The 21,465-nt window shown below is 42.5% G+C and overlaps 1 protein-coding gene across 1 annotated transcript; it reads right to left on the bottom strand.

Annotated features, from left to right (window-relative positions):
* Positions 1-1,633: 1,633 nt before the first annotated feature.
* LOC311144225 (PHD finger protein 19-like) lies at positions 1,634-21,366 on the bottom strand. The gene is made up of 15 exons (XM_084180231.1): positions 21,240-21,366; positions 19,995-20,218; positions 19,631-19,712; positions 18,955-19,050; positions 17,860-17,954; positions 17,453-17,601; positions 17,173-17,268; positions 14,971-15,039; positions 11,721-11,841; positions 11,497-11,564; positions 10,990-11,136; positions 10,709-10,775; positions 8,890-8,975; positions 7,799-7,894; positions 1,634-2,187 (listed from the first exon to the last, which is right to left on the bottom strand). The coding sequence occupies exons 2-15, from the start codon at positions 20,181-20,183 to the stop codon at positions 1,845-1,847; spliced, it is 1,704 nt and encodes a 567-aa protein (XP_084036357.1). The 5' UTR covers positions 20,184-20,218; positions 21,240-21,366; the 3' UTR covers positions 1,634-1,844.
* Between the last annotated feature and the right edge of the window lie 99 nt (positions 21,367-21,465).

Here is a 21,465-nt window from a genome sequence, read left to right as displayed (position 1 = left end):
ACTTTGAAAGTTTCTTTAAGTGCAGTCGCAAAAACCATCAAGCGCTATGATGAAACTTGCTCTCATGAGGGCCGCCACATGAATGGAAGACCCAGAGTTACCTCTGCTGTAGAGGATAAGTTCATTAGAGTTACCAGCCTCAGAAATTGCAGCCCAAATAAATGCTTCACAGAGTTCAAGTAACAGACACATCTCAACATCAACTGTTCAGAGGAGACTGCGTGAATCAGGCCTTCATGGTCGAATTGCTGCAAAGAAACCACTACTAAAGGACACCAATAATAAGAAGAGAATTGCTTGGGCCAAGAAACACGAGCAATGGACATTAGACCGGTGGAAATGTGTCCTTTGGTCTGGAGTCCAAATTGGAGATTTTTGGTTCCAACCGCCGTGTCTTTGTGAGACGCGGTGTGGGTGAACGGATGATCTCCCACCGTAAAGCATGGACGAGGAGGTGTTATGGTGTGGGGGTGCTTTGCTGGTGACAGTGTCTGTGATTTATTTAGAGTTCAAGGCACACTTAACCAGCATGGCTATCACATTATTCTGCAGCAATATGCCATCCCATCTGGTTTGGGCTTAGTGGGACTATCATGTATTTTTCAACAATGACCCAACACACCTCCAGGCTGTGTAAGGGCTATTTTACCAAGAAGGAGAGTGATGGAGTGCTGCATCAGATGACCTGTCCTCCACAATCCCCCGACCTCAACCAAATTGAGATGGTTTGGGATGAGTCGGACCGCAGAGTGAAGAAAAAGCAGCCAACAAGTGCTCAGCATATGTGGGAACTCCTTCAAGACTGTTGGAAAAGCATTCCAGGTGAAGCTGGTTGAGAGAATGCCAAGAGTGTGCAAAACTGTCATCAAGGCAAAGGGTGGCTATTTGAAGAATCTCAAATATAAAATATATTTTGATTTGTTTAACACTTTCTTGGTTACTACATGATTACATGTGTGTTATTTCATAGTTTTGATGTCTTCACTATTATTCTACATTGTAGAAAATAGTAAAAACCCTTGAATGAGTAGGTGTTCTAAAACCTTTGACCGGTAGTGTATATGGGGGGAGGGGGGCTGGTAAAACGTTTTCAGTGTAAACTTAAACGACTAAAAACAGATATAAAGTATATAGAAAAGATAATGGAGCTATATTTATAAGATCATCTTTGAGATCCAACAACCACCTAAATAAAAACTAGACAGTCAGGTAGAATAAAACATTTAATGGGGACCCCATTGATTTTGTATGTTTGAGTCACTCAGATAGCATAAGAACACGGCATAAGCCAAGGCAAAATGTTTAGAATTTAGGGACACATAGCCCATTTTAGTAGTGCTCTTTCAACAGTTTTGCTCCCATCCTTTAGAATCAGTGGTATTGTTCTTTCTTGGAACTCTCAGCCAACTCTTTCGTAATCTTTACCATCACAAACCTTCTACTCAAACTAGCATCCGGCACACAGTTTTTTAGGCTGTGTTACTATTCAAGATGCTCAAGAGGACGCTACCAAATTGGTTCAATATACCCCAAAAAATTACGTACTCAATCTTTACGTTTCTGTTCAATACTTGAAATGTTTTCCGGTTGAATTACAAATGAAAAGGTTTTTTTTTTTTTTTTTTTTTTTTTTAAACAGTTTAGCTATGGGGGAAGAGAAACTTACGACCATTTTTAACTTGTAATATTATATACTGAAATAGAGATAGTACTGTAGAGCAAGAGAAAGTAACATGAAAAATTAAATGAGTACAACTAGGTAGGCCTTGCTAGGCCGATCTTGTCTATTACTCCCCCTTCCTCTTCCTGCTTACTGCAGCAGCCAGCCAGTCTGGCCGTCTGGGTCAGTAGGGCGTGGTGCCCTCCCACTCCACCAGATACTGCACCTTCCCCTCCGGCGTGACCCGGCGGGCCAGCACCTGGTACTTCTCTCCGCAGGTTAGCCGCCCTGCCGCCCCAAAGTAGCTGGTGATGGACGACTTGAGGTGGGAGAGGGAGGAGTCATCCTCGCTGATGCTGTCGAAGGTGTGGCTGTCGATCGCGTTGTCCAGCATCGCGGAGGCGGCCTCCTCTCCTGGTAGGCTCAGCTCCATGGGGCTCAGCTCGCTCTCCACCACCTCCTTTTTAGTGGCCAGCACCGTGTAGTTAGAGGTGGGCAGCTTCCTCTTACGACTGCCAACATTCTTCCTGCAACAAGTTAGAATAACAGGGGTTCATTAGGGCATGCAGCAAAAAACGTTTGGGAACACTTGATTTGGATAATCCATCTGTAGACGCTCTACAGCAGGGTTTCCCAACCCTCGCCTCCCCCCAGACGTTTCACATTTTTGTTTTAACCCTAAACTGGCACACCTGATTAAATTAGTCAAAGGCTTGATGATTAGTTGACTAATTGAAATCAGGTGTGCCAGTTTAGGGTTAAAACAAAAACTCTGAAACGTCGGGGGGAAACCGAGGAGAGTTGGGAAACCCTGCTCTACAGACTATCAGTAACATTTCAACTAACCCTAACGCTTATCTTAACCCGAAACTTAACCCTTACTCTAAACCTAACAGTAACCTTAGCAAGCAGTTGCTATTCAACAGATAGTATGACCATCTGTAGAGGATCTACAGATGTACAATGCGCAAATAAGTGACCAAACGTGGTATAATGTTTTGCAAAATTAGAGTTTCTTATTGCAGGGTTTCCCAAACTCGGTCCTGGGGCCCCCACTGGGTGCATGTTTTTTTGTTTGTTGATTATTTGAATCAGCTGTGTAGTGCTATGGGAAAAACGTGCATCCAGGGCGGGCCCCAGGACCGAGTTTGGGAAACCCTGTCTTATTGGACAAGTCCAGTTAGTCCCTCCCTCTTTCAGTCTGTTTTATTCCATTTGATGCCTAATGAACATCATGACCCTGACATCAGCAACCTATTGAAACAAAAGTAACGACAGTTTCCTGAATTTACTGCTTTGTTGTGCCACCAGTCATACCTTTGTGGAGTCAAACACTTTTGTTCAACTGGACATTGGACACCTACTGCGATTACAAAGCAAGGTGAAGGAAGCACGGAAAGGTCAGAGATAGCCAGACTTGTAAAATGGGCTAAGGAACAGAAGTTGGGTTTTTGAGAAAAGCCATCAGTGCATGCTCTGTAAGCAATGCAGCGGATGAACGTGCGGCATGAGCGTGGTGAACGGATAGATGTGATTATGGACAACGAGGAAGAAGGAGAAGAGCCGAGTGTGGTGGGAAGATGTGTGTTGAGGAAGAATGGCGTCAGACATGATAAAAGAATAGTCTGGACCAATAGGAGTGACATTTTTGGAGAAAGTGGACCCTTGCCTTTTGGCGGATCCATTTGTGGTTTCAGGGTGGGTGAGAAAGGAGTTGGAGGCAGTTGAATCAGTGAAGGTAACATGTAGTGGACTTGTGATATTTGGTTGTATTTCTTCTGACCAGAGGGAGCAGGCGCTCCTTGCCACGCAACTTGGGTCAAGACCTGTTTCTTGCTTTACTCTTAGGAACAGGGCAACATTGAACGGTTTTTTTTTTTTTGGGTAGCGTTAAGTGTGGAGGTGGAGCAATTGAAGTTGAAAATTCCTGGTGTTTGTGACGCCCGCCGTTTGGTGCGACGCAGACATGGTGGGGAGCATGGTGAAACAGGAGTCATTGTCAGTCCTTTTGAGTTTTGAGTCTGTCTTTACCTTACAAAGTTATATTAGGATATATCAGTTAACCTGTTCGAGCTTTTGTGCAGAATCCACTGTGCTGTTTCAGGTGCAACGTTTCTGGTCATGTTGCAGCAGTGTGTAGGAGGCAGATTCCAAAATGTGGGAAGTGTGCAGGAGGGCATGGGACAGAGAATTGTGTAGTTTCGGTTGATAAAGTTGTGTGTGTCAACTGTAAGGGTGTTCATGTTGCTGGGGATCGGAAGTGTCCGGTGCAGGTTGAAGTGGCCAGAGTCAGAGCAGTGCAGAGAGTTTCGTATGCTGAGGCAGTAAAGAAAGTGGAGGAGGATGGGTCAAGGGTGAGGAATCCTGAGAGGATCCCAGTGAGTAGTAGAAGATTTGTACCAGCACAGAGGGATAGGCCAACGAGTGAGTTGTGCTTCAGTAAAGGTTGGCTTCTTAGCGTTTATAGCAATGGTTATCAAATGTACCACAGAAATGGAACGTAAATCACAGAGAATAGATGTTGTGGTGGCAGCTGCAGAGAAGTATTTGGGTATACGAGATTTCACTTCAGAAGAGTTACAGGGTGTGTTGAAGGGTGATGTCCTGTCCTCCCACGCCGTTGGCATGGTGCAGGAGCAGATAGGGTCAAAGTAGTGGGTTTTAATGAGTGTAAGTGGCAGCTGCAGAGAGGTGCCTGGGTGTGCGAGATTTTACTGCAGAAGAGTTAATGGGGTGGTGATTAATTAAATAGTGGTATATAGGTGTAGGGTTAGTTGGTGGTGCAATAATGAAGATAATGTAATGTAGGTAGGCCGTGACTGGCCTCACTTTTTTTTTTTTTTTTTTTTTTTTTTTTTTCCTCGGGGGGAAGGATCAGCTTAATATTGCAGATAGATTGTATCTTCTATCAATGTAATTGTCTGCATCATTTCCAATCCCCCATATTTTTTTTTATGGCCTCACACTTTAGTACAGTAAGTGGTGGTGTATGCACCTTTAAGTTGGATGCGATCCGCCAACCCAATCCCTAAGAAGAAGACTGCGATTATGAACATGACTTGGATCAGCCACCAGGGGTAGCTGTGGTCTGCTACATGATTTTCCCCTCCATCTGTCGTTTTCATGCCCAATAACTGTGTGTGTTGCTTTTACACTTCCTCCTCAATGCCACACTTAAAGAGCGACTGCCTTTAAAAAGCAACAAATCCCTTTGAAAATGGCTTATGTGGAATCGATATGAGACAGAAAGAATTATTATAGTGTCAAAATTGACTACAAAGTGTAAATAGGATACATTTGGTCATAAAGTCAGTCTCATCTAAATCGGAGTTTGGAACATCTATGCGTCACAACGAGTAAATGAAGTTTGGGTTTTGATTTGACGATGTCCATTTGCTCACGAACATGGGGTGAACAGCTACGGTGATTGCTCTCTATCCAATAGCATAGACAGTGAGACAGACCTGCCCAGCAGCTCCGACTTTGTTTACATAAGACAAAGAAATGTTTTACTTGAGAATTGTGCAACTAAAACATCCTTGGCAAATACGTCAAAATGATTTACAGATTTCATGAGTTATCTTAAGATTCATTCTTATTTCCCCATACACGCCCTCTCTAGAGTATCATGCAGAGAATGTTAATGAGGAGAAGCCACATCTAAAAAATAAACAGAAGAAGAGGGATAAAATATCAGAGGTAGAGGGGGAATAAGTGATAGTGAGGTGAAATGATGCACCCCGTGTCTGGTAGTTTCCCCAATTCTTTACACTCTGAACATGTCATAGTTAGCCTCAATTATAAGCCTCACATTCTAAATGCTGGGTTGAAATCTCAAACATTTAAATAATCAAATTGGTGTCACTGGAGACAACACTGTCCACTCTATAGCATAAACCAGACAGTAGATGAACATGTACTTATTGTACTGTGTGTGTGTGTGTGTGTGTGTGTGTGTGTGTGTGTGTGTGTGTGTGTGTGTGTGTGTGTGTGTGTGTGTAGGCAGAGTACCAGAGAGGAAACGGGCAGGGCAGAGTAACATCAGTGTAAACATCATCATCACAATAAGTCCTCTCTCTCAGGGCTCTATTTGAACAAACCAAACGCAATGGTAAATCTAAGCACTGGAAGTAGCGTTATAGGTCCTGTGTCAGAAATGTTTTAGCTATTTTCACAGCCGTAATTATGAACACAATAGCTGGCGGTGGCGCGAAAGGGCTGGGTTTTGATGAATAAACAGCTGTAGTTGTGACAAGGGCTTGGCCACTCACTGGCCAATATTTGCAGTCCATAGGCTTAATACTGCATGCGTTTGTCTCAACATTTACATTTACATTTACGTCATTTAGCAGACGCTCTTATCCAGAGCGACTTACAGTTAGTGAATACATATATATTTTTTAAATATACTGGCCCCCCGTGGGAATCGAACCCACAACCCTGGCGTTGCAAACGCCATGCTCTATCAACTGAGCTACATCCCTTCCGGCCATTCCCTCCCCTACCCTGGACGACGCTGGGCCAATTGTGCGCCGCCCATGAGTCTCCCGGTCGCGGCCGGCTGCGACAGAGCCTGGATTCGAACCAGGATCTCTAGTGGCACAGTTAGCACTGCGCCACTCAGGAGCACATGCTCTCAAGCTCTGTAGGTTATTGTCATCAACTTCAATTCGGCTGGGGGCATGGGAAAATTCTCGTCCAGGTCCATTGTGGATTGATACTACAATTTATTAAATAGCATAGGCTACAGTAATGAGTAATAGCAAAAGTATGTTTGGAGTGTTGGCAGTCAACATTGTAATTAGCTTCAATGAGCCTAGCCTACATATCTTTACGCATCGCACTTGTATGCGTAAATTGTATTGTATGTGAGGCATGTTCTCAATAAGCAGAATTTGGCTTAGGTCTACCGTTGAGACTGCATTATAGGACTGAATCATTTCAATACGTTTGGATGAGCGAGTCTTTCGTAAACGGATGAGAGGTGCTCTTTGGAAATGGGGATGGCTACTTTTATGGATAGGCTACTTTGCAAGGCCAGGATAAAAAAGACACAATGCATTGCTGTTGAACCATAGGCTTCTTTTGGCTAATGGCCAGAATAAAAAGATGTACCTATCTGATGCTGCTAAACCAGCCATGATTAAGGGGAGGGTAGGCTATGCTTGGTTTTGAAACAAAATTAAACAAAATAGGGGGAAACCAATTGTGTTTTATGTTTCTATGGGTGTTTTCTCTCCTTCCATGGGCTCCGTGTGTCATGGCTGGATAGATTGTGCTTCCGCTCTCAAAATCCATGCTATTATCAACTGCGTTACCATTAAGACCTGCTTTTTGTGGGTCTTAAAACTTTCCATTAGCGCTGCATGAAATTAAATATTACCACCCCTCCCACCTCAGGGCAAGCGAGCTGATGTTAGACAGGTAAATTACCGAACCTTGCGTTAGTACTGGAAAAATGGCAGTTTTTACATGACGAAATTGCAAACATGCGCTTGACACTTGCGCCTCCTTAGCGCCAGCTGAAAATAGAGCCACAGGAGATGTCAGCAGCGCCCCCGGGACGCCCACCAGTAGGACTTTCAGTCATGAAACAAAACACAGTAAAGGCAAAGAAACCTAGCATAGTGTCAATACACTCTGAATGTCAGAGGAGCCAGCACTGAGTGTTGCAAAATAAAGCCAGTCAGTTACGGAGCCCAGGGGTGTTCGCAGATATGAGGAGGGGTGGTGTGTTCACAGTGTTCAAATAATGCTGTCATCGGGGGTTTGTGAATGTGGATATAGTGAGTGTATAGTCACTTCCATTGCTTAGTTCCAACCAAGTTTAAGCAAATACAGGAGCCAACCACATTAAATAATCCATACTTCTTCTTGTGTGCTGTCAAACAAGGTTGGCTCTCCTCAACTCCTCACATAGGACCATGTTCAAGAGCTTGGAAAGCATAGGAGATAAAATCTCATCTGACAGCCCGGGTTGCAGCGGTTCCAGTCGGGGGTCTTATCGATCGGTTTGCAACACATTCCACACGGTGGAGCAAAATAAGGCCAACACAATGAACAATCTGCAGAGGTAACCGCGTGTGAGGGAGTTACCTTTTCTAACAATAAAAAGTCTTGGTGACTATCGTACTGTACCTGAAGTCGTAGGAGACACTGGTGGTGGCGGATCCAGAGGTGCTGGCAGCGTCTGTGGAGTCCAGGTCCAGACTGAAGGTCTGTCCTGAGCTGGTACTGAGGAGTAAACAACATCAACTCCGTTCAAACGCTGGAAATATGGCGTACACATTCAAGTGCTAATCAGAGGATTATGTGGCCCCTGGACCAGACAGAATAGCCCTAGCCTTTATGGTCCTATTCCTAACCTCACAAAGGAAAATGTACTTTATTACCATGGCAGCTCACCCTCACTCTGTGACTTGAATTTGCAAGTCACTGTTCTGAGCCCATATAATAAAAGAGCCTGCATGCTAAAGGTGTGTGTGTGTGTGTGTGTGTGTGTGTGTGTGTGAGAGAGAGAGAGAGAAAGTACTATATCTAGCTAATGGAAGGAAGTTAATGTAATGCTTCAAAGCTCCCACAGAATATTTGAGCTGTGCACATCCTCCAGCTCAGTTCAGGTGCTACAGAGTTATGACCAAGCCTATTCCACTCCTCCCATTCCGACAGTGTTAGTCCACTTTTTGGCGTTGCACCAGCTATTCCCCATCTCTTGATTCTCCTCTAAGAAAGCTTGGTTCTCAACAGTCCCCAAAGTGTTTGTCTTTCTTTGATTATTCAGCGCTGTTCGGGAGATGATAACCTTTACAGGAAAGTGTAATTAAATCTCTTCGTTCGACACATTGATGAAAATCATCAGAGGGGTGACAAAACAAACACTGCCAGAGATTGTCTTTCAAAGAGAAATGCATGTAAATGAAGTAGATCGTTAGGGCCTAGAAAATAATTGCATTCAATCGAAGGCAATGAAGTCAATGTCAAATGTGTGCAGTAGTACAGGGTTCATTGGAAATGAGCATCATCATCATCATCATGTACTGTAGGTCAATGTCTAAACAAACGTTTTCAAAATTACACCATTAGAGCTGGTTTCCAAGACACAGATTAAACCTAGTCCTAGATTTAAAATAACTTTAAATTGATAAAAACTCAATTGAACATGCTTCTTAATCCAGGACTAGTCTTAATCTGTGTCAGGGAAACTGGCCCTTAGTATCCAAACTATTTACCTTTTGAGGCTTTGTAACTCGTCCAATGTGAAGTCAAAGATGTTGGCCATGTGATGGTTGGTGCTCCAGGCTGAGGTCAGGTCATTCTACATAACAAATCACACACGTTGGGATCATAGTACTCAGCCAGTGTCATGAACAGACAGTCATCAACATCATTGTCTCCATCATCATCATCCTTGTCTTCATCACTACTGTTTATATGCTACATGCCAGAGATCAACTAGATTCAGCCGCGGGCTGATTTTCTTCTTTCTTAAGCGGATGATCTGGGGGCCGGAACATAGTTAATAATACTTTTTTTCGACTGCGAATTGACCGCAAGAAGCCCAAACAGATATAATATTTGACTGAATCATAATTATTTCAAACAGGCTTGGACGGTATACCATATACCGGGGTATTTGGAAAAATTCACGGGATGGTTTTTCAATACCGTGAATACAGTCAAAACGATTTACTTTTTTATACATTTTTATTTATTTAGGAGTAGATCAGCTTTAATATTGCAGATAGATTGTGGCTTCCATCAATGTATATATATATATATATATATATATATATATATATATATATATATATATATATATATATATAAAATATATATATTTTTGGTACATATTTTCCTTTATCATTTTCCCCTAACCGTACCATCCCTCCCCTAATTGGAATAAACTAATGGACAACAACACTTAGGCTTCTACTTCCAGCTTATACATACTATATAGATTTTATGGACAGTATTTTACAATAGTTATCTTTTGTTTGTTTTTAGTCCCATCCTTCAGCTACCCTCCCTATCACTGAGACGATCCAGTTTCCATTTCTATTTGCCATATATTTTTCAACTTTGCGGTTTCACAAAAGTTCTAAACATTAACACTACTGTTCAAAAGTTTGGGGTCACTTAGAAATATCCTTGTTTTTGAAAGAAAACCAATTTTTTTGTCCATTAAAATAACATCAAATTGATCAGAAATACAGTGTAGACATTGTTAATGGCTATTGTAGCTGGAAACGGCTGATTTTTTATGGAATATCTACATAGGCGTACAGAGGCCCATTATCAGCAACCATCAGTCCTGTGTTCCAATGGCACGTTGTGTTTGCTAATCCAAGTTTATAATTTTTAAAAGGCTAATTGATCATTAGAAAACCCTTTTGCAATTATGTTAGCACAGCTGAAAACAGTTGTGCTGATTAAAGAAGCAATAAAACTGGCCTTCTTGAGACTAGCTGAGTATCTGGGGGATCAGCAATTGTGGGTTCGATTACAGGCTCAAAATGGCCAGAAACAAAGAACTTTCATCTGAAACTCGTCAGTCTATTCTTGTTCTGAGAAATGAAGGCTATTCCATGCGAGAAATTGCCAAGAAAATGAAGATCTCGTACATCGCTGTGTACTACTCCCTTCACAGAACAGAACAAACTGGCTCTAACCAGAATAGAAAGAGGAGTGGGAGGCCCCGGTGCACCAAAACACCAGTCTCAACGTCAACAGTGAAGAGGCGACTCCGGGATGCTGACCTTCTAGGCAGAGTTGCAAAGAAAAGCCATATCTCAGACTGCCCATCTTAATCTTTTCTTTTTATTGGCCAGTCTGAGATCCCGGAGTTGCCTCTTCACTGTTGACGTTGAGACTGGTGTTTTGCGGGTACTATTTAATGAAGCTGCCAGTTAAAGACCTGTGAGGCATCTGTTTCTCAAACTAGACACTAATGTATTTGGATCGTTCAGGGTAGGCGAAACAGCAGAAAGGTGGTTGGATGTGAGATGTTTTGAGAATGAGGGAGGATCTTGTGACAATCCGAGAACTCACATTGGGAATGGCGTCCTCCAGCAGCCATTTTGACCTTTTCTTCCTCCTTTTCTCTGCCGGGAGAGAGCTAAAAGAGAAAACGTTCACTTTCTGATCAAACAATATAATTATTGGGTGACAATTTGACACAGCCTTATAGCATAATTTAACATCGATCAACACTTTCTGACTGAGCCAATATAGGCCTTGTAGAAATTTAACAGAAACCTCACTGAAATACATGCATATCCAGCTTTTCCCGGAAAACCAAAATATCAGCATATCACTACGCCGTGAAATACCTGTTCCTGTCTGCGCCTTTCTTTCGTCCTCTCCATCCATCGTTTTGGGACCTCTCGGGAAAGAGTTTGGAGGGAGGGTTGGGGGGAACGCGGGTCCTCAGGCGGAAGATGCATTTCCTCTTCTTGATCTCCTTCCCACAAAGAAACCTAGAGAAAAACAGAGGGGGTGAGAAGTTCATGGTCTGGTGAAGGAGGTGTGATGTCAACAAATAAACCTTCAGCCAAGTAACATGTTTGTTGTAACAAATACTGTTTGACCAGAACAAAAAGTAAACAACTTACTGAATGTTGGGGGCTATACTATATTATTGTTAACTGGACATGAAAAATACATTGGCAGATTCAGTATATGCTGTATTTAGGCTTGCAGTACATGTATGCTGTTGTTGTTCATGTAGCACATCTGTGGAGGAGGAGTTTTGTCATCGCAAGACTCTAGATGGGATTTCCAATTAAATAGCAGTTTTATAATTAATTATCTAAATACAACAGAGAGAGATGTCTTACTTGCTCTTGTAGTTGTTCAGAGCATCAAGGAGATATTGGCCTCTTTCTGTTGGAGGAGTATTGGAGAGCTGTGGGGAATATCAAAATGTCAGTCTGATGCAATTGGCTTGAAAAAAGAGACATCTTTGGAAAATATTTTAGATTTTTCACGAGATGGCATTAATCAATTTCCTATCCGGATTCCTATTCAGAATTCAGACAGGATTTAATGTGGCGTTTCTAACCTTGCCCAAATGGAAATGCTCCCAGTTGTTGCTGACAAAGTTGAGGATTTCCTCCAGCTCAAAGTACTTCTTCTTATTCTGGACTCCCAGGTTGTAAAGAGCCAAGTGCACCACGTCCACCCTGGATAAGAAACCAGGGACAATCAGTGAGCTCAACATAGTGATGAAATGAGAGGGGATAAAAGGTATGTGTGTTCAACAAAATCCAGTCCCTCCAGGATTCCGCGATTGCAATTTTATTCCGCAAATCAACAATTCCCCGCATATTATGCAATGGCTTGCACATTTGACCAATCACTGCACTATTTCTACATAAAAACAGTCAAATCATCGCAATATTATTGCATAAAACTGGCCCATCACTGCAGTACAAAAACAGGGCTTGTAATTTCAACAAATCTGGACACATTTACAGCATAATATTAGGGATGTAAATCTCTCCTTACAAGCACGATTCGATACATGGTCTCCGACAAAGGAATGATACTTTTAGTTTGAAACAATTCGGTGTGATTTGATTTGATTAGTGGAACAAATCAATGCGATTCGGTTTGATTCGATGAACTAACAATTGTTGCATAAACACATTCATTTTCCATTCTAAATTAATATCTGATACTGATGGACTCAGGAGCTGAGCTGGATCTGTCGGAGCTGATTTCTCTAAGCTGAGTGGACCTGTGTCTGTGTGTGTGTGTGTGTGTGTGTGTGTGAATTATGGAATTCAGCACTCGGCGGTCCCGTTCTGTGAGCTTGTGTGGCCTACCACTTCGCGGCTGAGCAGTTGTTGCTCCTAGACGTTTCCACTTTACAATAACAGCACTTACAGTTGACCGGGGCAACTCTAGCAGGGCACACATTTGACGAACTGACTTGTTGGAAAGGTGGCATCCTATGACGGTGCCACGTTGAAAGTCACTGAGCACTTCAGTACAGGCCATTCTACTGCCAATGTTTGTCTATGGCGATTGCATGGCTGTGTGCTCGATTTTATACACCTGTCAGCAACGGGTGTGGATGAAATAGCCGAATCCACTAATTTGGCCATGTAGTGTATTTTCGGAATACTTACAGTGGGGAGAACAAGTATTTGATACACTGCCGATTTTGCAGGTTTTCCTACGTACAAAGCATGTTGAGGTCTGTAATTTTTATCATAGGTACACTTCAACGGTGAGAGACGGAATCTAAAACAAAAATCCAGAAAATCACATTGTATGATTTTTAAGTAATTAATTTGCATTTTATTGCATGACATAAGTATTTGATCACCTACCAACCAGTAAGAATTCCGGCTCTCACAGACCTGTTAGTTTTTCTTTAAGAAGCCCTCCTGTTCTCCACTCATTACCTGTATTAACTGCACCTGTTTGAACTCGTTACCTGTATAAAAAGACACCTGTCCACACACTCAATCAAACAGACTCCAACCTCTCTACAATGGCCAAGACCAGAGAGATGTGTAAGGACATCAGGGATAAAATTGTAGACCTGCACAAGGCTGGGATGGGCTACAGGACAATAGGCAAGCAGCTTGGTGAGAAGGCAACAACTGTTGGCGCAATTATTAGAAAATGGAAGAAGTTCAAGATGACGGTCAATCACCCTCGGTCTGGGGCTCCATGCAAGATCTCACCTCGTGGGGCATCAATGATCATGAGGAAGGTGAGGGATCAGCCCAGAACTACACAGTAGGACCTGGTCAATGACCTGAAGAGAGCTGGGACCACATTCTCAAAGAAAACCATTAGTAACAGACTACGCCGTCATGGATTAAAATCCTGCAGCGCACGCAAGGTCCCCCTGCTCAAGCCAGCGCATGTCCAGGCCCGTCTGAAGTTTGCCAATGACCATCTGGATGATCCAGAGGAGGAATGGGAGAAGGTCATGTGGTCTGATGAGACAAAAATATAGCTTTTTGGTCTAAACTCCACTCGCCGTGTTTGGAGGAAGGAGAAGGATGAGTACAACCCCAAGAACACCATCCCAACCGTGAAGCATGGAGGTGGAAACATCATTCTTTGGGGATGCTTTTCTGCAAAGGGTACAGGACGACTGCACCGTAATGAGGGGAGGATGGATGGGGCCATGTATCGCGAGATCTTGGCCAACAACCTCCTTCCCTCAGTAAGAGCATTGAAGATGGGTCGTGGCTGGGTCTTCCAGCATGACAACGACCCGAAACACACAGCCAGGGCAACTAAGGAGTGGCTCCGGAAGAAGCATCTCAAGGTCCTGGAGTGGCCTAGCCAGTCTCCAGACCTGAACCCAATAGAAAATCTTTGGAGGGAGCAGAAAGTCTGTATTGCCCAGCGACAGCCCCGAAACCTGAAGGATCTGGAGAAGGTCTGTATGGAGGAGTGGGCCAAAATCCCTGCTGCAGTGTGTGCAAACCTGGTCAAGACCTACAGGAAACGTATGATCTCTGTAATTGCAAACAAAGGTTTCTGTACCAAATATTAAGTTCTGCTTTTCTGATGTATCAAATACTTATGTCATGCAATAAAATGCAAATTAATTACTTAAAAATCATACAGTGTATCAAATACTTGTTCTCCCCACTGTATATGAGTAAAAAAAACATGAGTGAACCGGCGATTCGCAACGTTTGATTCGGTTTTCTTACTTGCTTCATTAGGATCGGTTTGGGCTCCCGTGGACCGTTGCACTCGCAGCTTAAATATTTGAATCGGGACCGATACGTATCGGTGAATCGTTACATAATCAAACCATATGTCAAACTTTTTCCCTCGTCAATGCATTCTTTCGACAAATTGGACAATATTGCCATGCAAAATCTCAGAATTGCAGCAGCAAAACCAAGTATTTGTGCCCGCATATGTATCTAGAGCTGATTGCGGAGCCGGTTACCCTCACCTGCAGCATATCAGATAATAAGGTGTGAGTATGACAATGTGTTTCATTGTGTTCATAAATAGAATTCTCAATTATACATCCCTACCGGGTTAGCAGATAAGAAATTGGGTTTAGCGAGAGGTAAATGTAGTCCTCTTAATCAGAGCTATTATGCTTCCTGAATCGTTCACAGCACCACTGTGTGTATTAACACAAATACAGTGCAATACTGTACGACTTTATGTATCCCTAGAACATTGTTATGCGCACAAGAGCACAATCATTGCATACATCCTCCACCTACTGCACTATACGACACCAATGCCTTTTGTATTCTTAAAGTACCCCTGAGTGAGCCTCAGAGGTAGGTAGGAAAATAATAGTAGCCATTTACCATCGGAGGGCCAGGCGCTTAATGTACTCCACTCCTTTATTACACACGGAACAGATGAACAAGTAAAACCTGAAAGAGAAAGGAAGAGAGATCAGAGAAAGAGAAAGCACAGGTCACATGCCTATAGGGGAAATCAAAATCAATATTATCCCTTGGTCATCTGGCTACACCCTCAACTTCCATGACATGTCTATGACTTCCAAGACAATAATTATTTACCCTGACCCTGACCGTAGAGCTGGGCATTATAGTGCATTCGGAAAGTATTCAGACCCCTTCACTTTTTCCACATGTTGTTACGTTATAGCCCTATTTATTTATTTTTTTAAATAAAAAAATCTCAACAATCTACACAAATGACAAAGCAAAAACAGGATTGTAGAATTTTTTTGCACATTTATTCAAAATGAAAAACGGAAATATCACATTTACATACGTTTTCAGACCCTTTACTCAGTACTTTGTTGAAGCACGTTTGGCAGCGATTACAGCCTCAAGTCTTCTTGGGTATGATGCTACAAGCTTGGCACACCTGTATTTGGGGAGTTTCTCCCATTTTCTCTGCAGATGCTCTCAAGCTCTGTCAGGTTGGATGGGGAGCGTCGCTGCACAGCTATTTTCAGGTCTCTACAGAGCTGTTCGATCGGGTTCAAGTCCGGGCTCTGGCTGGGCCACTCAAGGACATTCAGAGACTTGTCCCGAAGCCACTCCTGCGTTGTCTTAGCTGTGTGCTTAGGGTCATTGTCCTGTTGGAAGGTGAACCTTCTCCCCAGTCTGAGGTCCTGAGCGCTCTGGAGCAGGTTTTCATCAAGGATCTCTCTGTCCTTTGCACCGTTCATCTTTCCCTCGATCCTGACTTGTCTCCCAGTCCCTGCTTCTGAAAAACATCCCCACAGCATGATGCTGCCACCACCATGCTTCACCGTAGGGATGGTATTGGCCAGGTGATGAGCGGTGCCTGGTTTCCTCCAGACGTGACGTTTGTTATTCAGGCCAAAGAGTTCAATCTTGGTTTCATCAGACCAGAGAATCTTGTTTCTCATGGTCTGAGAGTCCTTTAGGTGCCTTTTGGAAAACTCCAAGCAGGCTGTCATGTGCCTTTTACTGAGGAGTGGCTTCCATCTAGCCACTCTACCATAAAGGCCTGATTGGTGGAGTGCTGCAGAGATGGTTGTCCTTCTGGAAGGTTATCCCATCTCCACAGAGGAACTCTGGACTTCTGTCAGAGTGACCATCGGGTTCTTGGTTACTTCCCTGAACAAGGCCCTTCTCCCTGATTGCTCAGTTTGGCCGGGCGGCCAGCTCTAGGAAGAGTCTTGGTGGTTCCAAACTTCTTCCATGTAAGAATGATTGAAGCCACTGTGTTCTTAGGGACCTTCAATGCTGCAGAATTTCTTTGGTACCCTTCCCCAGATCTGTGCCTCGACACAATCCTGTCTCGGAGCTCTGCGGACAATTCCTTCAACCTCATTGCTTGGTTTTTGCTCTGACATGCAACTGTGGGACCTTATATAGACAGGTGTGTGCCTTTCCAAATCATGTCCAATCAACTGAATTGACCACAGGTGGACTCTAATCAAGTTGTACAAACATCTCAAGGATGATCAATGGAAACAGGATGCACCTGAGCTCCATTTCGAGTCTCATAGCAAAGGGTCTGAATACTTATGTAAATAAGTCATTTCAGTATTATTATTTTTTATACACGTGCTAAAAACCTGTTTTCGCTTTGTCATTATGGGGTATTATGTGTAGATTGATGAGGTAAAACATCTATGTAATACATTTGAGAATAAGGCTGTAACATAAAATGTGGAAAAAGTGAAGGGGTCTGAATACTTTCCAAATGCACTGTATATCAATTTGGTTCTGGTATTTTCTTTAACAATAATTGCATTTTCATAGACAGACTTGAAAGCCAGATCAGTGATTATTGCAAAAAAGCAGATTAAACTATTTTGATAAAATAATTATTAGTGGGTTTTATGGTTGTGGAAGGCTTATATTTAGCCTAGGTATAATTGTACATGCAGCGTATTGACCTTTAATTGTGCAACAAAGCTTATTTAGAGAAAACGTTTAAAAAAAAATCGAAATATACAGTATATCGTATACATCTAGATATGATTTTTAGGCCATATCGCCCAGCCCTACCTGACCGAGGGAATAAAACCTCTTCTGTTTGATAACAATGCTACGCACCTATCTCCAAACATCATGGACTCCTGTAGGCATTGGATACAGGCCTCATGGAACCACTGTTCACACCGAAAACACTGCAGCATCTTCAAGTACCACCTGGGTGGAGAGCAGCCATTAGTGAAAAGTAGTAGTTATTGAATGAGCAACAGAGTGCTACGAGGCATCTATCTGAATGAAATAGAGCTGCTGTGCCTTCATTGAGTCACAAAACCTGCTAATGGATTTTAAAAGAGTGGATATGTAAATGCTATGCTACAGTGTGTCTAGCCAGCACACTCACTCTCCAGGTCCTCCACAGTAGCAATAACACTGTTGGGGATTTGTGCGGTGCTGAGAATCCCACTCCAGCTCTTCTGGGTTGTAGGTAAGCACCTGCTTCATGGCCTGCAGTGCTTTTGCTATAGGGCCCTTTTTGAGAGCTCCCCCTTTCTGTGAAGAGTAGAAACAGCCCCGTTATGGTTAGGCAATGTGACAGTGTTCTGTAGGACACATCGTAGCGAAATGTTTTGTAATAGAAAACAAAAATGTGTTTTCTTATTGGACGTGTTCAGGTAGTGCCTCCCCATTTCACTCCATTTACATACGTTCTCTCACGACTGAACAAGACCCTAGATAAACAGTCATATCATATATTATATTAGTCATTTTTGTTTTCGTTGAGCAGGTTGTTCTATCAATAATACTCACCCGCACAGCTAAAGCAAAGATGCACCTCCTGCAAAACCATGGTGACAAATCCATTGAGCTCTCCACCTCTGGCAGGTGGCACTGCTGGTGGTAACCTGGAAAAAACAAAAACAAGAGGACCATGAAAACATATCGCTTGCCTTGGATCATCTCAAACCCAATGAAAATAAATGAATGGATTAATGAAACAGTGCTACTGCCGGCCGCACTTTGAGCCACATCAATGTGTTATGTTTATCTGAATGTGGCACCCAACCAACTTTAGAAGCTTTTAATTATTTGATCAGCAAATGTTGGGAAGCCAGAGGGAGTGGACTCCCAAAGCAATCAATGGGAGAATCTCAATTACATACTCCTCGCGTCCTCTCCTCGCCTCCTTCTGAAAATCCATTGGATGAGAAAGCCAGAGGTCCCTCCCCTCTGACCTTCTCCTCCAATGGGTTTTCAGAAGGAGGTGAAGAGAGAGGATGCAAAGAGTATGCAATTGAGATTCTCCCTATGACTTTAATTAAGCCCCAAGTAAAAACCAAACCAACGAAACACTACAGCCTGAAGACAGGACCTGCAAACCGTAGACTGCAAATGGGACCTGTCCCTATAAGACAGACATCCATGGAAAGTACTTAGTTTAACGTACACAGGGTTCAGTAAATGATGTTATGAGTCACAGAGGCTTGCTGTGCACTTGCCTTGTCCAACTGAAAATGCTCAGTTTCACTTTAACAGAACTTTAGATGATAACATGATGCAGTTAGGCTACTTTCATCAAGTTGTACACATTGTGCCCACCTTAAGTTCTGTATGTTGTTCCAGTCCATTTACCACAGTTCAAATATACAGTTTATGCTTTTAGAGTTACAGTGTTAAAAGAATTAAAAGAGTTAAACATAAAGTTGTGGAAGTAAATATAGAAGCATATAGAGCCCTGTATACAATAAGCAATGTGATCTCCTCCCACTTAACCATAAAGAACCAACATCCTCTTGTAGGCTATATAAGGGCAAGAAAGCCACACCCTCCTTTAAAGGGTAACTTCACCACTTATCTTTTAATGGTGAAGTGTCAGACTCTACATTAGACTCTACAGTGACTCACCTATTCCACATTTCCCACATATCAGGATCTCATTGTCGGACACCAGCACCATTTCAGAACAAACCGAGCATTTGGGTTCCTCCCCCGGAACTCCAGCTGCATGTTTTGGGAGAGAAGAATAGCATTAGGGTACATTCAATGATGAATATCCTTCAGCTACATGACACCAACATGTAGACCGAACATGCAAGATATTAAATTAGAAGCTATCGGCAGGGCATTACTGACATAAATCGGCCTTTTCGATGAAAAGTGTCATTTAGACAGTTGAAGAGTTTGAAGGGCAGCTAACTCCTTTTGGGAAGTATCTAAATATACCAGTATGTAGCCTACTGCATAGTACAAGTGTCGGCTAGCCAATTGAAAGTGTTATGGAATACGCTGACCTGAATAAAGGCCTAAAACAGCTTCATACTGTTCCAGAGAGCTACTGTACAAAATGTTAATGATTTCCCGTTAGGATGTTGTGTAATGCTGTTCAAAGTGGATTACAATACTAATGGCTTTTAGAGAGAGCTTTTGATATGTTGAACCCGTCTGGTGTAGATCCATTTTATCAGCAGACATAAATTCATTGTAGATGTAGGGTGTAGTACGTTTGACAGTTCAATAAAAAAAACATGTGAATTAGTTTAACACTGTGACAACAACAATATTCCAGTCCCTCTTCACTCACCATGTTGGATGTCTTTCCAGAGAACCCAGAATTTTGAATTATCTTCAAAAGTAACAAAGCAGCTCTGCTTGGAGGTACTCACCTGGAATGGAAAAGTGAAAACAGATAGTATGAGGCAGGAGGCAAATCGTGTACGGCAGGCTTATTACAGTTTTATTCCAATAATAGTGTATTACAATAGATTTTCATAAAACACGAATAACAGCTGTGGTCCCTGAAAACTACAGAGAAACCATCACATTTTGTGAATAGCAGTATTTGGGCAGTAAGTATTGCTATGTAAAGAAAATGAGTCCAAACCATTGTGTGGCGGTATACTACAGTATTTGACTGATAAAACATTCCTGTTGTGTTGGGCACTTACTCTCTGGATCTTCCCCAGGTAGTATAGGCCATCAGACCAGCGACACAGGACATACTGGCCCACGGTCAGGCTGCTCTCCAGGTCTGTGAAACTCTGCTCCCTCTCCCTCTTCTGGGGTAAACGCTTGGCCTCCAGCCCCTTCTTCGGCTCCACACTGCAGAAGTCATCTCTGTAGGCTGACTCCAACATGCTGCAGCTGGGCTGTCCACACACTACCACACTTCCTGGGAGAATCAGGGGGTTACATTGTCATTGTGGTAGACACTGTATGTCCTCCTGATCACAACATTATGGATGTTTGGTGGTGGTTGAACATTGTTGTGGAATGTTTGGGTTGTTGATCAAATGTATTTATTATTACATGCATAGACAGAACCTGTTGTTAAGGTGTCATACAATATATTTCCTGAGATTTAAACAGCCTACAAAAACATATTTTAGACATATGCCCATGCTATCATGAAATCCAGCCCTTCAACATATTTATTTTAACACCCCTCCCCTGTTCTGAGGCTGATGTCTGATGACTCAATCTCAATATTCTACTGCGTGTAGATCACAGTACAGCCTACTGGTTTGACTCATCAGCTAACTACAGCCAGCCTACACATTTGAATTTGACTTCTCAACGCAGTCGCAGATTGCAGCACTTGCTCGAGCCAAACAATCGTGCACAGCATTAAAAAGTAGCATGGCTTACAAACTTGTAGTAGTTAGTAGGCTATCAAACGATAGCAACTCTCGAATGTAACTTATATCAAACTGATAATAGACCAGTTGATTGGCTAAGTTAATTTACATCAATAAAATGGGCATATCGCCAGCTCAAACTGTTAAAAGTATTTTCTTCTGCAATTCTGATCAGACACTTTTGCATTTCCTCAACTGGATGTCTTCTCACAAAACTTTGCTGGCTAGTCTAACATGCTAACTATCAAATGTAGCTAGTTATAGTAGCAATATTGAATACAGCTAGCTTGGTAACTAGTAAAGTAGCTGCTAGTGAAGTTAGCCTGCTAAACTGTGCTGCAACTGTCAAACCAATGCAATGAAACGTATCTGTTGCTTGTCCCTGGGTATAGAGTATCGCATTTGCATTAGGAACATCTATTTTAGTTTGCTAACTAAATGTAATCTATAATGAATAACCGAAAGATGAGATTGAGCACGTTACATATAACAATAGTTTGCGACATAAAAAGTAGGAGATGCAAAACATTTATCAAATGTATCCAGACTTCTTACCGCCTTGATAAACTTCCAATCCAGGTTCGATAAAACTCGAAATAATGTTGCTGCTGTTGAGTAACGTTCCATTAGCGAGGAGTTGTCTCTTCTTGCAAATATGTGTACAGGCGCTGAAGTTCAAACTATGCTTGTCGCCATTTTTTACTTTTTCCCGCGAATCATTTAGTTTTTCCTTAGCTATGTGATTAACATAAACACATCATCATACAGGAAGTTCAACATT

Source organism: Coregonus lavaretus (assembly GCF_964263955.1).
Source record: "Coregonus lavaretus genome assembly, chromosome: 17".
NCBI classification, from domain to species: Eukaryota; Metazoa; Chordata; class Actinopteri; order Salmoniformes; family Salmonidae; genus Coregonus; species Coregonus lavaretus.
Note: the sequence above shows the minus strand (reverse complement) of the source record. Positions and strands in the feature narration are given on the sequence as shown.

Coding starts and splice junctions, on each gene's coding strand:
- LOC311144225 (XM_084180231.1), bottom strand. CDS start 20,183: ATGTTGGAGTCAGCCTACAGAGATGACTTCTGCAGTGTGGAGCCGAAG. Junction 11,842..14,970: donor AAGCGCCTGGCCCTCCGATG/GTAAATGGCTAC, acceptor TTTCTTATCCAG/GGTGGACGTGGTGCACTTGG. Junction 7,895..8,889: donor GAGTTACAAAGCCTCAAAAG/GTAAATAGTTTG, acceptor TTTACTCCTCAG/TACCAGCTCAGGACAGACCT.